At 33.6% G+C, this 19,887-nt stretch overlaps 1 protein-coding gene across 1 annotated transcript; it reads right to left on the reverse strand.

Moving 5' to 3' along the window:
* Nucleotides 1-7,677: 7,677 nt before the first annotated feature.
* On the reverse strand, nucleotides 7,678-18,236 carry LOC145802749 (putative LRR receptor-like serine/threonine-protein kinase At3g47570). The gene is made up of 3 exons (XM_082895517.1): nucleotides 17,606-18,236; nucleotides 8,426-16,895; nucleotides 7,678-8,069 (listed from the first exon to the last, which is right to left on the reverse strand). Exons 2-3 carry the CDS (start codon nucleotides 10,404-10,406, stop codon nucleotides 7,678-7,680), a joined length of 2,373 nt encoding a protein of 790 aa, XP_082751643.1. The 5' UTR covers nucleotides 10,407-16,895; nucleotides 17,606-18,236.
* Nucleotides 18,237-19,887: the final 1,651 nt, after the last annotated feature.

Consider the following 19,887-nt stretch of genomic DNA (forward strand, 5'->3'; position numbering starts at 1 on the left):
CATTAAAGGATATGTATTTATAGAGCCATAGGCTTGGGATTTTTTTTTTTGGTCGCAAATTACACTAGTAATTCTTATTCTTTGGTCATTGTTCTATTTTGTTTTCTATAATTTCGATTGGTTCTATTTTAATTCAAAATTTATGATTTTGTATCTAATTAATTTCAATTTTTAGTCTTTTATTTATAAAGAATACACACGAGTATCTTGTATTATGCTTTTATAGGAAATTGTAAATTATTTGACTTAGTGAGTTAATCTACACAATTTCGGTGACTATTTTCTTTCTAAAATCCTAATTGATATTGTCAATTAGACCAAATTGACACCAAATTTAAGGTCAAAATTGAACTACTTATAATGACAAAACCTAAAATAATACAAAGGTGAAAATGTAGGGATTTCTGATATGATTTGTCCTTTTTTTTTCTTTTTTTTTTTTTTTGGTTGCCTGTGTTTGTAGTTTATTGTGTTATTAAGGAGTCGTTGTCAAAAAATTAAAAATTCAACCCCAATAGCAAAGAGTTACATCGTACACATCAATTAAATTTTTTTTTTCCTCACAACTATTTATTTAATTAACAAAATCTTTCTTAAACACAATTTTTTTCACCTCATAAAAAAATTATAAACCCACTAAAAAGACTAAGTTCTCAAACGAGTTCCAAGAACATCTAAACTGCTCTTACTTGCTGGCTAATAAATGGAGGAATTTCACATCCACTCTATCGAGTTGAACTTGCACCCGAATAAAATTTTTATTTATTTCGTAATATAATTTTTATATGGAACTTAACAAAAATTATGTATTTGGAATAAGTAATCCAAAAGTGTAGTACATGTAGAGTGCTGATTCCAACTTAAAAACTATGGTATAAAAGAAACATCCAACTCATCTTTTTATGTTCTACATGTTTTATTTAAAACCGAATTTTTCTTGCTTTTTGAGATATAAAATTACTAATTAAGTTTTTGTAGTCAAGGTTTTTTTAGCACATTCATTTTCAATATTCAAATATTTTTAGTCCCATCTTAGGTAAGACTTTCACAATTTTGGTTTTAAAAACATTTCTTTATGCAAATCATATATTGGCAATGTAAATAACAGTCCAATCTTTTTATATAATTTGATACATTAATTGTAATCTTTTTAACGGATTTATAATTATTTCCATTAAGCCAATTATAAATATTATATATACAAATAGTGAAAGCTTAGGGTGTGCACTCCCTTAGTGGTGCATACTATATGCACTCTATCACAATTGGCATAATTTTATCACAAAATTTTGTAATATCAATTACAAAATACATAATCTCGTCACAAATTAATATATCAAAATGTCCAAAATTTTGTGAATCACGTAACAAAAGTTTGTGGTTTTGTTACAATATTTTGTGTTATGTCAATTTGTGACGAGATTAGGCATTTTGTAATTGATATTATAAAATTTTATAACAAAATTACGCCAATTTATGAGAAAGTGCATATGATATGTATTCCTGAAAATGTGCACGCCATAGGATTTTCCATGTATATACCAAACATTTACAAGTCTTGGTGAAATTCATCACCACTTCAGATGCCTCTCACTTAAAGTTTGTGAGTATTTTGATAAGTTTCTATCTATAATTGTTCCAATCTTAACATTTTCTTAACTAAAATGATGATTGTCCAGTCAATTTAAGCCTATGAATCATTAAAATCTAAAATAAATTTGGCCTTTATATATAATTTTTAAGAAACTTAATCCAATGGTTATTTTTTCAGTTATGTGGTAAGTGTTGCATCAACACGATTCCCAGTGTCAGCAAAGGCTAAAGTACATGGATTATGATTATTTGCTATAGTTTTTGTTGTGATAATTCTAACCACTTTATATTTATGTTAAATTATTTATAAGTCCTATTTAAAAGACTTATGCTACATGTAGTCTTGTAAAAATACTTATGTTCCTGTTAGTCTTGTGGGTTTCTTGGCCAATTAATAAACTTGGCCAATTTCGTAAGTTAATTTCAATCAATTTAGTGATTATTTTCATCAAAAATAAATGCATTCTTTAAGAGAGAATCCGTGTATCAGCCACATCATTTGAGTAGTTTTTTATTGGATTTTATTTTTATCACAAACGGAATATAATGAATCAATAATTACAACATAAATTACGATTATCTAACCCAACAACAAATAAAAATTTTAAGAATTAAACTCTTTCATTTTAAAAATAAAAATTTTGTTATAAAAAATATTAACAAACCAATTTGAGCCTTCACGAAAAGGCTGTCTGCAAAGTTTAAAAAAAAAAACGACATTTAGGCCTATTTTGAAAAGTAGGTAAAAAAATTATTTTTTGACTTTTTTTTTTTAAAATGTTCCAAAAAAATAGAGAGGTGATGCGATCCAAAAAAGCTAAAGAGCTAATAAATTAACTTTTAACTTAATTGTCAAAATAAACCTTAAAGATAAAATTTTAAAAATATCGCTTAAAAATATACGGTTAGGAATATCAATTTGTCCCAAAAGATTTACTTTTAAAAAAGTTTAATCCTAAAAAGATTTTTTTGGGTGGGTGGTTAGGAATATCAATTTGTCCCAAAAGATTTACTTTTAAAAAAAGTTTAATCCTAGAAAGATTTTTTTGGGAGGGAGAGGGTCAAGTATTTCAACTTGTATATAATACGACAATATAAGAATTTAAAATCTGTGGAAATATATTCCATAGGTCCCTCTGAGAATTTAATTTGCATGGAAATGTAGTTCATATGGGCCTCTTTGATTCATGGACAGCTTTTGAGTGACCTGCATGGTAAAAGTCAACGTTGTGGGCCTGTACTGGACAATGGTCCCGTAGTGTATTAGAAGTGTTATGATTGATATAATAGGAAAGATTCATAATTTTATGTATATTATAATTAGTGAGAAGTATCATTATGTGACATCTTACGAGGGCCAAATAATTTTTCCTTATTCAGTGGCTCCTACAATTTTTTTAAATATATATATATATATATATTTATATTTTTTTTTTACATTAAAGGTACTATGGTTAATAGGTCTGATTTTATAATTTAAATATTTTTTTCAAGTCTAAAAGAATTCCATGGCCACTCCTACTCCACTGGCACACTGCCATTATTACCATCAACCCATCACCTTTATCACTAATATAATTTTAGTATATCAACTTTAAAATTATAATTAAATATAAAAATAATAATTTTTAAAACTAATTTTATGGAAAATTTATTTTTTGTGATGAAATCATTTGATCCAAATAAATGGAGGATTAGGAAAGAAAGGGATATGTCTCTCACAATCCTTTGATTGCAAATTTACAAACTTGACTATAAAATTAGTGGTAGAGCTGAATAACGTCTACGTTTAAAATTAATGAAATTAAGTGGTGAAGAATGGAACACAACTCCCTTGGCTAACCTGTTTGGGAAATTATTCAATGCTTCTATAGCATTATTCCTTTCTATTTATAGGTTCCACACATCATCAATTGTCTCCTATAATTCTAATACAAAAATAGTAGGTCTCATATTTTAGATCAATAATTATTACTTTGAAACATCACCTAACAATGTTACAGGAGTATTGAATAACTTCCCAACTTGTTCACAAGTTCATTGAATTGTTCCACTGTGACAAACACGGATTTTAGTGGTTGATGTCGGTGAAGTACATTAGTCAAAACTCGAATTCTATTTAGATGATCTTAATCATTTACTTTTTAAGGTATATTGTGTAGAATAAATTTGTAGAAAAGTAAGTTACTTGGATATTGTTAGATCTTTCATCAAATTATATTTGTCTTTAGTGTTATATTTAAAGTAACACTTGCATTTACGGATATTGTTAGACCTTTTATTAAATTGCATTTGCATTCAATTTTATATTTAAAATAACAGTTGCCATTCATTTTTTTCAATACAAATGTGTTGTGTTTTGTTGAAAGGCTATTGATATCCGATCAACTTAATTTTTTATAATTTTTTTATACACGAAATACCTTTTTCACAATAAAATATACATGGATAAATTACGAGAAATTTTTGTATGCTAATAGGATATCACATGTCACTACCTTTCACCAATCACCAGAGGCGGAGCCAATGTAGGACTAGAGGAGTCACGTGTCTTCCTGGATTTTTCAGATTTACACTATTTCCCTTATATAAAATAGTGCCCCATCCTTAAATCATGTAAAATTATTTTGTATTTTAAAGTTTGTAAAAGTGCTATATTATATTTTTTTTGTTCATTCTTTTATACTCTAAGCTGAAAAGTTAATGGTAAGAATTGAATTGATTGAACATCTCATTTTTATCATGGGATTTGTTTACAGTTTAGGGAAAACTACCAATAGGTCCTAATGAGTCCTATTGAAAATAAGTCCAAGTAAAATCATTGTTACAAATAATTTTTTGTGACGATTTTTTTGCATATGTAGCTAAACATTAATAATTAGTTACTTTTTTATTACGATTTTTATAAGTTGTTGCTAAAATTTACAATTAGTGATATTTTTCTGTGACGAATTTTTCAAACTATCACTAAAAGTTAAAAATTAGTGACTTTTTTGTGACAATTTTTTTAAATTGTTGCTAAAACTTATAATTAGTGACATTTTTTGTGACAATTTTCAAACTGTCGCTAAAAATTATATAGCGATCCAGGTTTTGCCCCGACCTTCTTTGTATCCCGGACTCGGGTTTCGTGGTTTAATATTGTATCCATGTCTTTTTCTTTGACTCTTTGTATTTGAGTTTTAGAACACGTTGGGCGAGTTTGGAGCAGGTTGGTTGTTAGTTGGGTTAGATTGTTGTTGCCCAAATTTTGGCTTTTTTGCTCGAGCGAGGCTTCTTGCGCTCGAGCGAGCTTTTTGTAGTTTGCTTCTTCGCTCGAGCGAGGCTTCTTGCACTCGAGTGAGAATTGGGAGTCCTCAGGTTTCTTTCCTGGACGCAGAATTTCTAGATAGATGAAGTTCTTCGCTCGAGCGAGACTTCTTGCGCTCAAGCGAACCTTGTGTTATTTGTTCCTTCGCTCGGGCAAGGCTTCTTGCGCTTGAGCGAGGGTGTGCGTCTGTGTAAGACCTTAAGGTTTGTATTCTATGCTCGAGCGAGGCTTCTTGCGTTCGAACGAGCGTGTGCGTCTGAAAAACTTCTGAAGCTTTGTATTCCACACTCAAGCGAGGCTTCTTGCGCTCAAGGGAGGTCACTTGTTGTGTCTGGTCGCTCGAGCGACAACTCCTTCGCTCGAGCGAGGACTGCCTATATCAGTTCACAGCAGCTCATTTTTACCCAGAAAATTGAGATCTTTTCACCTCAAAACCTTAATCCGGAACCTTCTCTCTCTAAAATACTCTCTCTCTCTCTACAAATACTCCTAGATCTAAGTATCTCTCAACCCTAGTTCCTTTGTTAAAGTGTTGGAGCATCTCAAGGGCTTTCCTTTGATTCGAGTCAAATCGAATTTGGGCATCTTTGATGTTCTTCTTCTTCTCTTTGAGCTTCTACACTTGAGGTAGGGATATCATTGTGATCAAAATTCTCAATCCTCTTTTCAACACAATTCCACAAGATGAATATATATATATATACTTTTATATCCAATTCATTCAAGAGAATAACGTAATTCCCACATTTCGAACAATCTCAACAATTTAGTCAATTCAAGACTAAATCAACATTTTGACAACAATTTCCAAAATAAACAACATTTCTCATTTTTTTCACAAAATTCGTCATTTATATATATAAATAAACAATTTTCAAAACATCCATTTATTTTGGTACACAAAACAAATATGACAACATCTTCTAAGGATTTTCAACATCTTTCGAAGAAAAGACCCAATTTCTAGGTTTTCTCACCAAAACCATTCATCTCCGAGATATTTAGAAGAATCTCCCCAAAATCATCTTTCTTCAATCAATATGGTTCAAAACCTTCAATTTCTATTTTAAAAGGAAAAGAAATTAAACCCTCTTTCAAAATCACTCATCTTCTTGAAATCAACAATCAATTTCTCAAAACTAATCAAAGGATAATTTCGAAAATTATCTAGATCTTGCAAAAATATATATATAACTCTAAGAAAATCCCTACCTCAAGTTTTGAAGAAGAAATGAGATGAAACCCCCAAAATCAACGGTGTTGAAACTCGATCTTCACAGCACACAACGAAGCCCTCGAGATGACAACCAACTTTGGTAAAGAACTTAGGTCTGAATCCCAATGGAGTTTGAGAAATCAAAGAGAGAAGATGACTTTCAGAGAGAGAAGCTCCCGATCTGGAATTCTGGAGAGTTTTAGAGAGAGAGAGGACTGAAAAAGTGATATGAAATATCAGATTCACGAATTGATATAACATGGTCCGCTCGAGGTGGAATGCCTCGCTCGAGCGTCAAATACACTAACCTAGTACTTTTGGAGACATGTCAAATTTCTGAAACCAAGCATTCTTCGCGCGAGCGCATAAACGGCCGCTCGAGCAGACAAGCCACTTCGAACGCATTTTGCATTTTTGTTTTGGGGGCGCTACCCTTTAACCCTGCCAGGGCGCTGCTCTTTGGACCCCCGCGAGTTGACCGGGCAGCTCGACCCCCGACCGGCCTAGTCGAAGTGGCAAAACATGAAAGAAGGATCGAAACCGAGATCGCTACACAAACATAGGACAACGGAAGTAAGAAATGGAATTCATAGCTATTGGAATATGGAAGTTGAGGAATGCCATGCCTCTTTTCTTTCTTGGACCAAACTCCTAGTAGTTTGCAGTAAGGCAATAGTTTACACCTCTTAAAATAGGAGAACTTGTGGAAGAAGCTTGAGTGGAAAGCTGCAGGAACACATACGGGAAGAGGTGATGAACAGATTGCTGGAGAAGACCCAACTAATGGAGATCTTGCTCTGCAATCTTCAACAAGGGTAAATTTTCCATTTCACCTGGGTTAGACACACTGACGTTAGAGGCAGATTTTCCTGCTTTTATAGGTAGGTTATAGAGTAGAAGATTGTTGCTAGCATTGTGCTTTTTATTTTTTTAACACTTTCTACTAGTAAATTTTTGTTTTCCTCATAATAAAGATTATTTATATTTCCCATTAGTTATATACATTGATTAAGTTTTAGTTTTGCATCTAACTAATATGTCACTAATACCATTACACCATCAGATTAAGTTTTAGATTAATAGATGATGAGAGTGAAATCAACATAAATGAAACATTTTTCCCTTTGCTCAATAATTTATATGAGTGATATTGGTTAGTATTTGATGTATCATAACTTCATAATCCATCATATTATGAGCTAAATCTTTTTTTGTTTTTGTTTTTGTTCTTCTCTTTTAGCTTCTATGGCATCAGTTTTTTTGTTTTGAGCCAAGCTCCCTTATGTACAATAGAACTACTAGAGGGAATAAACCAGAAAACGAAACTATGACAAAACTAGATAGAGAAGGCATACATATAAACATATAGAAACCTTAACTAGTTATAAATATTTGATGACAATGCAACAAGTACAACCACTTTCATGCCTTTTCGAGCTTAACAATTACAGATTCAGAAAATAAAAGGGGGGAGAAGGAAAGTGAGGGAAAGAAAATCTTAGAACATCAAAATAACCTATAAATGCGGCTTTAGTTAAGAATCATTTCTTCTTCCATCCTAATGCCTTTGTCCCCTAACCCCAAGAAATACATTTCTAATCTTGTGTAGTTCTTTGACAACATCTTTCACACTCATTCTTTCACTCGGCATTTCAGCAGAACATGAAACTCCAATTTGACAGACTGGTACTAGGCAAGCCTCTAGTTTAGAAATGTTGGTTGTACTACTTTGAATGCTCCTACTTGGCTCCTCTTCCTTTTCCAATATGATTTGGGGATCAACGATCTGCATTACTTGCTCCGGAAGACACATTTGTACGTAGCTATGGAGGTTTACATTGCCCGTAAACCTGTTATTAGTTGGTCTTTTTCCTGTGAACATTTCTAGTAGTAACACTCCATAACTATACATATCACCTTGCATTGATACCTCCACACCCATACCATACTCTGCAATAAGAAATAGTTTAAAAAAATGCATAAAATTTTTACTTTTGGTATGATTGTTTAACTAATAAGTTGTATTTCTTTTGTTGAAAAAAAAAAGTTCAACATTTCAAAAGATAAAATTATCTCAAGGGTTAAAATCTATGTTCAAATACCATAGGGGTAGGACAATGATTGATTTAATTTGTTATGGTAGCTATACAAACAATAAGGCAAAGCCAAGGAAAGTCATCTCTAAAACATGGCTTAATTTCTATATAATCTCGTAATTGGTTTTTAGTTCACCGCAAGATAATAATATAATGTAACTAAATAATATTTCTTAATCAATTTCAACATAAGAAGCAATAAACAATTACCTGGGGCAACATAGCCAATTGTTCCTCTAATCCCAATTGAACTTGATTGCTGATGAATAGAAATTCCATTGGTTGCTGAAAAAATCTTTACCAAGCCAGAATCACTAACATGGGCACACAAATCACCGTCAAGAAGAATATTACTTGGCTTTAAATCACAATGAACAAAAGCCATTTCACAATGATTGTGAAGATAATCCAATGCACAAGCCACATCAATGGCAATCTTTAGCCTTTGAACAAAGTTCAAGTTCTTAGGTTCATTTTGCTCCAAAAGACTTGGGTGTAACCAATTTTCTAAGCTCCCATTTTCCATGAACTTGAAGACCAAAGCCTTGAAGTCGTTGCCTTTAAAATCAATGCTTGAGCAAAGTGTAATTATCTTGACAAGATTTCGATGGCGAATGTTCTTCAACGCTTCACATTCTGTAACAAAAGTCTTGTTCGCTCCATGTTCGTGCAGTTTGAGCACCTTCACAGCAACAATTTGTTCATCAGAGTTGAGAATCCCTTTATAAACAGAACCATATCCTCCCTCACCAATTAAGTTGGATGGAGAGAACCCATTGGTTGCTTGAAAAAGTTCTCCATAAGAAAGTTGTGGATATTGGTTTTTCAAGGGTGAGGCTAAATTGACTTGTTGTCTTGACCTTCTGTTCCAATAAAGAATAGCTAGAATGCACAATGATAATACAACAATAGTGAGAGTAACTACTAGAGCTATTACTCTATGGTTGGAAGGTCGTTTCCTTTCATTTAAGACTTCCATCGGGCATGCAGGCAATTGCAATAGTTTAATTCCTCCGCATAGCTTACTATTTCCAACAATTGAGAAGGCACTAATGTTTGTGAAAACTCCTCCATTCGGAACTTCACCATCAAATATATTGTAGGAAAGATTGAGATATTGAACGAACCGAAACTCCCCGAGAAACCTTGGAATCTGTCCAGACAAGTTGTTCCTAGAAACATCTAGTTCTTGAATACCTTTCAATTGTCTGAAGGCTGTCGGAATTGTACCTTCGAAAAGGTTACCATTGATGTAGAGGAATTCTAAAACTTCACAATTGCCGAGAGTGGCAGGGATTTCTCCAAATAGTTTATTTTTTGATATATATAGTCTACCCAGATTTTTCAAGTTACCCACTTCTTGTGGTAATAGTCCTGTTAAGTAATTCTGACTCAAGTATAGACTAATGAGGGAAGACAGACCAAAGATTTGATAAGGTATTGCTCCCGTGAGATGATTGTAATCAAGATGAATTTGTTGCAGATTGGTACAATTGCCTAAAGAAATAGGAATGCTTCCCTCAATCGTATTTGTTGATAGGTCAAGTATACCAAGCCTACTCAGGTTTCTAAAAGACGATGGAATCTCTCCAGAGATGTTATTTATGTCAAGAAAGAAGATTTGTAACATGGAGAGTTTTCCAATGGAATTTGGAATACTACCTGTAAGCAAGTTCTGATCTAGAAATAGGTATTGCAAATTTACAAGGTTCCCAATACCAAGAGGTATGTTTCCAGATATATAGTTGTATTGTAGATTGAACCAAGTGATCTTGGTGGAGAGATTTGCAGTAGAATGGGTCAAAAAACCTTTAAAATGATTCATTGCCAAACCCACAACACGTAGATTGGAACAATTGGATAAAGAAGTGAGGAAGCTCATTAATTCACTGGCTTGGTTTGTTCCAAGTGAATTGTTAGAAGCATCTACACTTTCTAAAGCATCAAGGGTTCCCAGATTCATAGGCATGGGCGCAGTAAACAAATTGCTGATAAAATTAATGTGCGCAAGTCTTGTAGCATTTGCTATTGACGATGGAATTTGGTCATAGAATTGATTGGATTCAACATAAAATCCTTGTAAATTTGGAAGGGTCAAGCCTAAATCTGGTGGTACAGTTCCGTGCAATTGGTTGAAATTGATAGATAAGTAGTAGATTGATGAGATGTTGTAAAGCGAAGTCGGAACCATACCGGACAAATTGTTTTCCGTCAGCTGAAGAAACTCCAACTTGGAAAGCTGCCCAAGTTGGGTGGGAATGCTTCCCTCTAGATTATTGTACGCTAGACAAAGCCCACGTAGATTGGAAAGGTTCCCAATTGAAAGTGGGATAGTTCCAGTGAGATGATTGCTTGCAAGATTCAAGGCGGAGAGACTGGGCAAGGAACCCAACTCGGTAGGAATTTTACCTCTTAGATTGTTATTATGCACACGGATAACTCTCAAGTGTGAACAATGAGTCAAACTGATTGGAAATTCACCTTGGAAAGAGTTATTCAAAAGCCAAAGATATTGCAGACGAAACAACTTGCCAAGTTCTTGTGGGATTTCGCCATGAAAGCTGTTGTTACCTAGATCAATTGTACTAAGGAAGGTGAGGTTCCCAATGTGAGGAGATACCGAACCCACCAATGCGAGAGATGATATGTTTAGGACTGTTACACGTTGATGTCGACGACCGCATGAGACTCCTTGCCAATTGCAAAAGTGAATTGAATGATTCCATGAGTTTAAGGCACCCAGAGGATCTCTGTAGCAACCCTCACCTTACTCTTGTCATACTTGCATACATTCATGCATGATCTTGTCTCGTTATGTTATTTTGAAAGTTTTGCCTTGCCTTGTTTTGTTGAAGTGTTGTTTGCTTGATTTTGTTCTTTGCTCGGCGTGTAGCCGAGGTCATCTTGAGTTTAGTTCAACTCTGAGCCTTGGTAGTTTGAAATGTTTTGGGACCTTGGTTGACCCTCATCTTCACCTCGGGCTTGTTTGCCGAGATGTTTTGCACTTAGTGATCCTTGTCCTCGGGCAGGTATGGCCTAGACCGAGGTGTGGCACACCCCGGCCAAGGTGTGGCACAGCTTAGTCAAGTGTCGTCTCCCTAGCCGATGTCTTTGTTATCCTGTTGCCGAAGCTTTGACTTGAGCCGATGTCATTACTTGCCGATGTGTCTTACCCCAGCTTGCTGCGTACGCTTTGTCATAGACTTGTCTTATCAATCAATCACCTTTTGAGTTGAACCGACCCGATAGCGCCACGTGTCTGAGCTGATTGTTAAGACAGCCGGCAGACCTAGAAGCAAATCATTTTGTCTCAAATCTTTGCCTTTAGACAGAGAAGCTCTAGAGAGAAGGAGGAGAAGTTCTTGAGTGAGAATAGATCTTCCAAGCTTGATCTTCGAGGTTTGAGTAGTTAGATTCGAGCTTTGGGGTAAGAATCTTGATCTACTTTGATTGTTGTTATTGATCATCTAGCTGCATTGCATGATCGAATCTGTTTTGCGTGTCATGCATCGATTTGAAGTTGGTTTTGGAAAGAGAAAAATGGTTTTCATGTGTTCTTGAGGAAAGTCTCGTTTTGATCCGAAAGTTCGGAAACCCAAAACCATGTTATGTGTTTGTTCTTGCATGACCTTCTTGTATGGGTATCCAGGTCCATGTTTTGAACTCATGGCATGAAATCTCAGATTTTTGTAACAAGTTATGACCTTGCATTCATCTCCTTCATGATCATGTTCTTCAAAGGGAAACCCAGGTTTTCCCGACTTTGTTTTGATTGAGGCCATCAGGACCACACCTCGGCAAGGAGGTGCGGGACCTCGACAAAGACCTGGTTGGTACCCAGTGTGTTTTCGTGAGACGGGAACAGTGTTTAATCTCCCAGCATGTTTTGCTTTGTTATTGACTTGGATTTGGTGAGAATGCCGAGATCATTTGCATGCATATAAAGCTTGTTTTTGAAAATGTGATTACTATGTGATTGTAGGACCTTGATCCTTGCTTTGAGCCTACACCTGAAGAACTAGATGAGTGGTGCTTTTAATAAAGCTATGTTATACTGTTTTTGATAAGTCTTGCCTTGCTTTGTTTTGACGAAAGTTTTGTTAAGCATGAATGAATAGCCTTGTTTTGATGTATCAAGTATAAGCTTTGTTTTGATGTCATCCTTGAAAAGTCCCTTGTGCTGGAGGACTCTAAACTTTCGCAGCACTAAGTATAAAAGGATACGGTCCTTTCTTGGAAAGACTATTGTGTTAAAGCGGGCTACGGGCCTAAGTAACACAAGACCATCATGTTAAATCGGGCTACGGGCCTAAGTAACACTAGATCATCGTGTTAAAAGGAGCTACGGGCTTAAGTAACACAAGTCCCTCGTGTTGGAGGACTATAAAGTTTTGTAGTACCATTGACTAATCGATTACGGATCGTGCAGTCCTTGATTTGCCACCGACGGTTTACCGCGTGGACTTGTTTGTTCGGAAAGCTTGATTTGTGTTTTGCCGATGTCAGTGAGCATCCCTTGAGACTTGTAAGACTTTGATAGATGAATACGGTTCATCCCTTGTTTCGATAAAGTTTTGATGTGTTTTGCTTTGAAAAGGATCTCGGCTAATATTGTATGGCTTTGGCATGTTTTGTTTTGGAAAGACTTCGGCTATATTCATGCAAAACCTTTATTACTAGTACCATTCACTGAGTTTCCATACTCATCCTCTCTATATATATGTAGGTGACGAGCAGGACGTCGGCGACGCCTAGAATGTGTTTTTGAAAGACTGTTTTGGATCCTTGATTTTTGTCGGCTTTGTTTTGTATTCACGTCGGCGATGTCATTTTTATTTATGTCGGCAATTCTTGAAAATTATGCTTCTTGGCTTGTATTCACTGTATTTTGTATATGTCGGCTCGAGAAACCTTTTGATCAAGATGTAATACGTATTTTCCTTTGTTATATTCAAGTTGTAAAGATGTATGCCATTTCATTGAACTTATGCACTGCTCTCACGGACCACTTGTATTTCGATTTATTGCTTCCGCATTTGTGAGCCCCGTTTATTATACTCTGATTGTGTTAAGCTTTGAAAGTTGGCCTTCGGTAATTACGGATTACTGGCCATCACGGCACCAAACTACTAGGGGCGGTTTGGGGTCGTGACAATCTCCTTGTATCAAATCCTTGATTGCAAGCAGAGCCTGATGGTCTGTCTCGTTGGTGAGAACTAAACTGGGGTTGCCCTTGGCAGTGGTAATTAGTTCAAAAGAGTTCATGAAAAAGAAAATGAAACAAAGTAAAGATATACGTAGACAATTGAGAAAAGTTGAATTAGTTTGCTCCATTTGGTGTCAAAAATAGAATATTATTGTGATGAGAAATGGAGCTGGCCAACTTGTATACATTAAAGGAGAGCCAAATATATGTATTTATAGAGCCATAGGCTTGGGATTTTTTTTTTTTTGTCGCAAATTACACCAGTAATTCTTATTCTTTGGTCATTGTTCTATTTTGTTTTATATAATTTCGATTGGTTCTATTTTAATTCAAAATTTATGACTTTGTATCTAATTAATTTCAATTTTTAGTCTTTTATTTATAAAGAATACACACGAGTATCTTGTATTATGCTTTTATAGGAAATTGTAAATTATTTGACTTAGTGAGTTAATCTACACAATTTCGGTGACTATTTTCTTTCTAAAATCCTAATTGATATTGTCAATTAGACCAAATTGACACCAAATTTAAGGTCAAAATTGAGCTACTTATAATGACAAAACCTAAAATAATACAAAGGTGAAAATGTAGGGATTTCTGATATGATTTGTCCTTTTTTTTTCTTTTTTTTCTTTTTTGGTGGCCTGTGTTTGTAGTTTATTGTGTTATTAAGGAGTCGTTGTCAAAAAATTAAAAATTCAACCCCAATAGCAAAGAGTTACATCGTACACATCAATTAATTTTTTTTTTCCTCACAACTATTTATTTAATTAACAAAATCTTTCTTAAACACAATTTTTTTCACCTCATAAAAAAATTATAAACCCACTAAAAAGACTAAGTTCTCAAACGAGTTCCAAGAATATCTAAACTGCTCTTACTTGCTGGCTAATAAATGGAGGAATTTCACATCCACTCTATCGAGTTGAACTTGCACCCAAATAAAATTTTTATTTATTTCGTAATATAATTTTTATATGGTACTTAACAAAAATTATGTATTTGGAATAAGTAATCCAAAAGTGTAGTACATGTAGAGTGCTGATTCCAACTTAAAAACTATGGTATAAAAGAAACATCCAACTCATCTTTTTATGTTCTACATGTTTTATTTAAAACCGAATTTTTCTTGCTTTTTGAGATATAAAATTACTAATTAAGTTTTTGTAGTCAAGGTTTTTTTAGCACATTCATTTTCAATATTCAAATATTTTTAGTCCCATCTTAGGTAAGACTTTCACAATTTTGGTTTTAAAAACATTTCTTTATGCAAATCATATATTGGCAATGTAAATAACAGTCTAATCTTTTTATATAATTTGATACATTAATTGTAATCTTTTTAACGGATTTATAATTATTTCCATTAAGCCAATTATAAATATTATATATACAAATAGTGAAAGCTTAGGGTGTGCACTCCCTTAGTGGTGCATACTATATGCACTCTATCACAATTGGCATAATTTTATCACAAAATTTTGTAATATCAATTACAAAATACATAATCTCGTCACAAATTAATATATCAAAATGTCCAAAATTTTGTGAATCATGTAACAAAAGTTTGTGGTTTTGTTACAATATTTTGTGTTATGTCAATTTGTGACGAGATTAGGCATTTTGTAATTGATATTATAAAATTTTATAATAAAATTACGCCAATTTATGAGAAAGTACATATGATATGTATTCCTGAAAATGTGCACGCCATAGGATTTTCCATGTATATACCAAACATTTACAAGTCTTGGTGAAATTCATCACCACTTCAGATGCCTCTCACTTAAAGTTTGTGAGTATTGTGATAAGTTTCTATCTATAATTGTTCCAATCTTAACATTTTCTTAACTAAAATGATGATTGTCCAGTCAATTTAAGCCTATGAATCATTAAAATCTAAAATAAATTTGGCCTTTATATATAATTTTTAAGAAACTTAATCCAATGGTTATTTTTTCAGTTATGTGGTAAGTGTTGCATCAACACGATTCCCAGTGTCAGCAAAGGCTAAAGTACATGGATTATGATTATTTGCTATAGTTTTTGTTGTGATAATTCTAACCACTTTATATTTATGTTAAATTATTTATAAGTCCTATTTAAAAGACTTATGCTACATGTAGTCTTGTAAAAATACTTATGTTCCTGTTAGTCTTGTGGGTTTCTTGGCCAATTAATAAACTTGGCCAATTTCGTAAGTTAATTTCAACCAATTTAGTGATTATTTTCATCAAAAATAAATGCATTCTTTAAGAGAGAATCCGTGTATCAGCCACATCATTTGAGTAGTTTTTTATTGGATTTTATTTTTATCACAAACGGAATATAATGAATCAATAATTACAACATAAATTACGATTATCTAACCCAACAACAAATAAAAATTTTAAGAATTAAACTCTTTCATTTTTAAAAATAAAAATTTTGTTATAAAAAATATTAACAAACCAATTTGAGCCTTCACGAAAAGGCTGTCTGAAAAGTTTAAAAAAAAAACGACATTTAGGCCTATTTTGAAAAGTAGGTAAAAAAATTATTTTTTGACTTTTTTTTTTTAAAATGTTCCAAAAAAATAGAGAGGTGATGCAATCCAAAAAAGCTAAAGAGCTAATAAATTAACTTTTAACTTAATTGTCAAAATAAACCTTAAAGATAAAATTTTAAAAATATCGCTTAAAAATATACGGTTAGGAATATCAATTTGTCCCAAAAGATTTACTTTTAAAAAAGTTTAATCCTAAAAAGATTTTTTTGGGTGGGTGGGTGGGTGGAAGGGGGTCAAGTACCTCAACTTGTATATAATACGACAATATTAGGAATACCAATTTGTCCCAAAAGAATTACTTTTAAAAAAAGTTTAATCCTAAAAAGATATTTTTGGGAGGGAGGGGGTCAAGTATAGGGGTGTCCGCGGTTCGGTTTGCGACGGTTTGCGGTTTGGTTTGGACCCGCCCGTATCTATGCGGTTTGGGGAAAAGTCAACCCGCAACCGCCCGCAATGCGGTTTGCGGTTTGTGCGGATAGGGTTCACGGATGTGCGGGCGGTTGCGGGCGGTTTGCGGATTGAACTTTTTTTAGCTTTAGCAACAATGCATCTTAGCTTTAGCAACAATGATACCAACTAACAGCCATAAGATCATCCCCTAATGCTAACAAAGCTACACAAACTGTCAAGTATTTAAAAACTTATCAATAGACCCATAAGATCATCCCCTAATGCTAACATCGCTCTAAACCTAGATAATCCAAAAAACATGGCACTAAGTAGATTATCATTTTCTACATGGATAACATAGAAAAATTTAGGTAAGATATATAACAAAATGGCAGCAATATAGATATATAACCATGGAAAGCATCACAGCATTGAGTCAGAAGGAATACCTTAGTAACTGTTGGGGAATGTCTCCGAGAAGGGTGGATAAGATGACGACTTATAGTCTCAGACATTTCTAGAGTTATCGAAAGCTGAAGAACAACACTAATTCTAATCAAATCAATGAGGCATCAATAAAAACAACGAGGCATCAAAAAAAAAAAAAAAACTAAGATTTTAGAATTAACAGAGGCCAAAACAACTAAGATCAAACAAAACAAATTCAGATTTCAGATTCAAGCAGAATCAAGCAGAATTAAGCAGATTCAAGCAGAAGTTGAAATATTCAAGCAGAATCAGTTACTTTTTGATCACACAAGTTGTCAAAATTTGATCCAAGTTTAGTACTTGTAAGTTTTACTAGAATGCAGTAAAAACAGACACGCTTATAATTCACAATTGGAGGCTTTCATAATTCATTTCAGCAAGTCCACCACAACCAACATCCTTTGAGGACTTTAAACAAACACCTAAAATTCACAAATCCAAAAGCAGACAAATCATTCAAAAGCCCAAAAACCCACAAATCCTTAATAAATAAATAAGCAAATAAACCTAAAACCCATAAATCAGACAAAACATGATACTATGAAAAACAGAAGCATTACCCCCTATTCATAACTGATTCAAAACATATTCAAATATCAAAACAGATTCATAACAAATTCATAACAGATTCAAATATCAAAATAGATTTATAAAATCTTGATAAAGAATTGAGGACACAAACAGATCAGACATAAAAAAGAAAATTTAGAGATCGAGAAGAGAGAGAGAAAGAGACAGACAGACAGAAGCATACCTGAGAGTCGCCGGAGAGAGAGAGTGAGAGTCGATCGGTGGAAATCAGTGGCCACCGTCGCTATCGCCATAGAGAGAGAGATGGAAGAACGAGACGTCGATTGATGGAAATCAGTGGACGCCGTCGCCATCGCCACAGAGAAAGAGAGATGGAAGAACGAGACGTCGATCGGTGGAAATCGGTGGAAATCAGTTGTTGCCGTCGCCATCGCCACAGAGAGAGAGAGAGATAGAAGAACGAGAGAGAGAGAGAGAGAGAGAGATGAGATAGAGAGAGCTGCTTCTGTAGTGTGTTTGATGATATTAGGTTTAGGGTTTTGTTTGGTTAGGCAACAAAAATAATGAACGGTCCAGATTTTTTAGGGAAAAAAAAAAAAAAGTTATTCTGTGCGGGCGGGTTGTGGCGGGTGCGGTTCAAACCCACAACCCGCCCGCAACCCGAAAATTTGTAATATTTAAACCGCACCCGACCCTAATATGTTTGCGAAACCGCCCATAACTGTGCGGGTAGGGTCGGGTAGGACGGTTTGGGCGGGTCAGATGACCCTATGCCCAGCCCTAGTCAAGTACTTCAACTTGTATATAATACGACAACATAAGAATTTAAAATCTGTGGAAATATATTCCATAGGTCCCTCTGAGAATTTAATTTGCATGGAAATGTAGTTCATATGGGCCTCTTTGATTCATGGACAGCTTTTGAGTGACCTGCATGGTAAAAGTCAACGTTGTGGGCCTGTACTGGACAATGGTCCCGTAGTGTATTAGAAGTGTTATGATTGATATAATAGGAAAGATTTATAATTTTATGTATATTATAATTAGTGAGAAGTATCATTATGTGACATCTTACGAGGGCCAAATAATTTTTCTTTATTCAGTGGCTCCTACAATTTTTTTAAATATATATATATATATATATATTTTTTTTTTTACATTAAAGGTACTATGGTTAATAGGTCTGATTTTATAATTTAAATATTTTTTTCAAGTCTAAAAGAATTCCATGGCCACTCCTACTCCACTGGCACACTGCCATTGTTACCATCAACCCATCACCTTTATCACTAATATAATTTTAGTATATCAACTTTAAAATTATAATTAAATATAAAAATAATAATTTTTAAAACTAATTTTATGGAAAATTTATTTTTTGTGATGAAATCATTTGATCCAAATAAATGGAGGATTAGGAAAGAAAGGGATATGTCTCTCACAATCCTTTGATTGCAAATTTACAAACTTGACCATAAAATTAGTGGTTGAGCTGAATAACGTCTACGTTTAAAATTAATGAAATTAAGTGGTGAAGAATGGAACACAACTCCCTTGGCTAACCTGTTTGGGAAATTATTCAATGCTTCTATAGCATTATTCCTTTCTATTTATAGGTTCCACACATCATCAATTGTCTCCTATAATTCTAATACAAAAATAGTAGGTCTCATATTTTAGATCAATAATTATTACTTTGAAACATCACCTAACAATGTTACAGGAGTATTGAATAACTTCCCAACTTGTTCACAAGTTCATTGAATTGTTCCACTGTGACAAACACGGATTTTAGTGGTTGATGTCGGTGAAGTACATTAGTCAAAACTCGAATTCTATTTAGATGATCTCAACCATTTACTTTTTAAGGTATATTGTGTAGAATAAATTTGTAGAAAAGTAAGTTACTTGGATATTGTTAGATCTTTCATCAAATTATATTTGTCTTTAGTGTTATATTTAAAGTAACACTTGCATTTACGGATATTGTTAGACCTTTTATTAAATTGCATTTGCATTCAATTTTATATTTAAAATAACAGTTGCCATTCATTTTTTTCAATACAAATGTGTTATGCTTTGTTGAAAGGCTATTGATATCCGATCAACTTAATTTTTTATAATTTTTTTATACACGAAATACCTTTTTCACAATAAAATATACATGGATAAATTACGAGAAATTTTTGTATGCTAATAGGATATCACATGTCACTACCTTTCAGCAATCACCAGAGGCGGAGCCAATGTAGGACTAGAGGAGTCACGTGTCTTCCTGGATTTTTCAGATTTACACTATTTCCCTTATATATGGAGTTTATATCTAAGTTGCCCTTTATAAAATTAAAATAGTGCCCCATCCTTAAATCATGTAAAATTATTTTGTATTTTAAAGTTTATAAAAGTGCTATATTATATTTTTTTTGTTCATTCTTTTATACTCGAAGCTGAAAAGTTAATGGTAAGAATTGAATTGATTGAACATCTCATTTTTATCATGGGATT

Source organism: Camellia sinensis, chromosome 11, assembly GCF_055761805.1.
Source record: "Camellia sinensis isolate YWXY chromosome 11, ASM5576180v1, whole genome shotgun sequence".
NCBI classification, from domain to species: Eukaryota; Viridiplantae; Streptophyta; class Magnoliopsida; order Ericales; family Theaceae; genus Camellia; species Camellia sinensis.

What these genes read in the sequence shown, in the direction of transcription:
- LOC145802749 (XM_082895517.1), bottom strand. Translation starts at nt 10,406, where the DNA reads ATGGTTCCGACTTCGCTTTACAACATCTCATCAATCTACTACTTATCT. An exon ending in AATTGGCTATGTTGCCCCAG is followed by an intron (nt 8,070 to 8,425) that starts GTAATTGTTTAT and finishes TTCTTATTGCAG; the next exon opens with AGTATGGTATGGGTGTGGAG.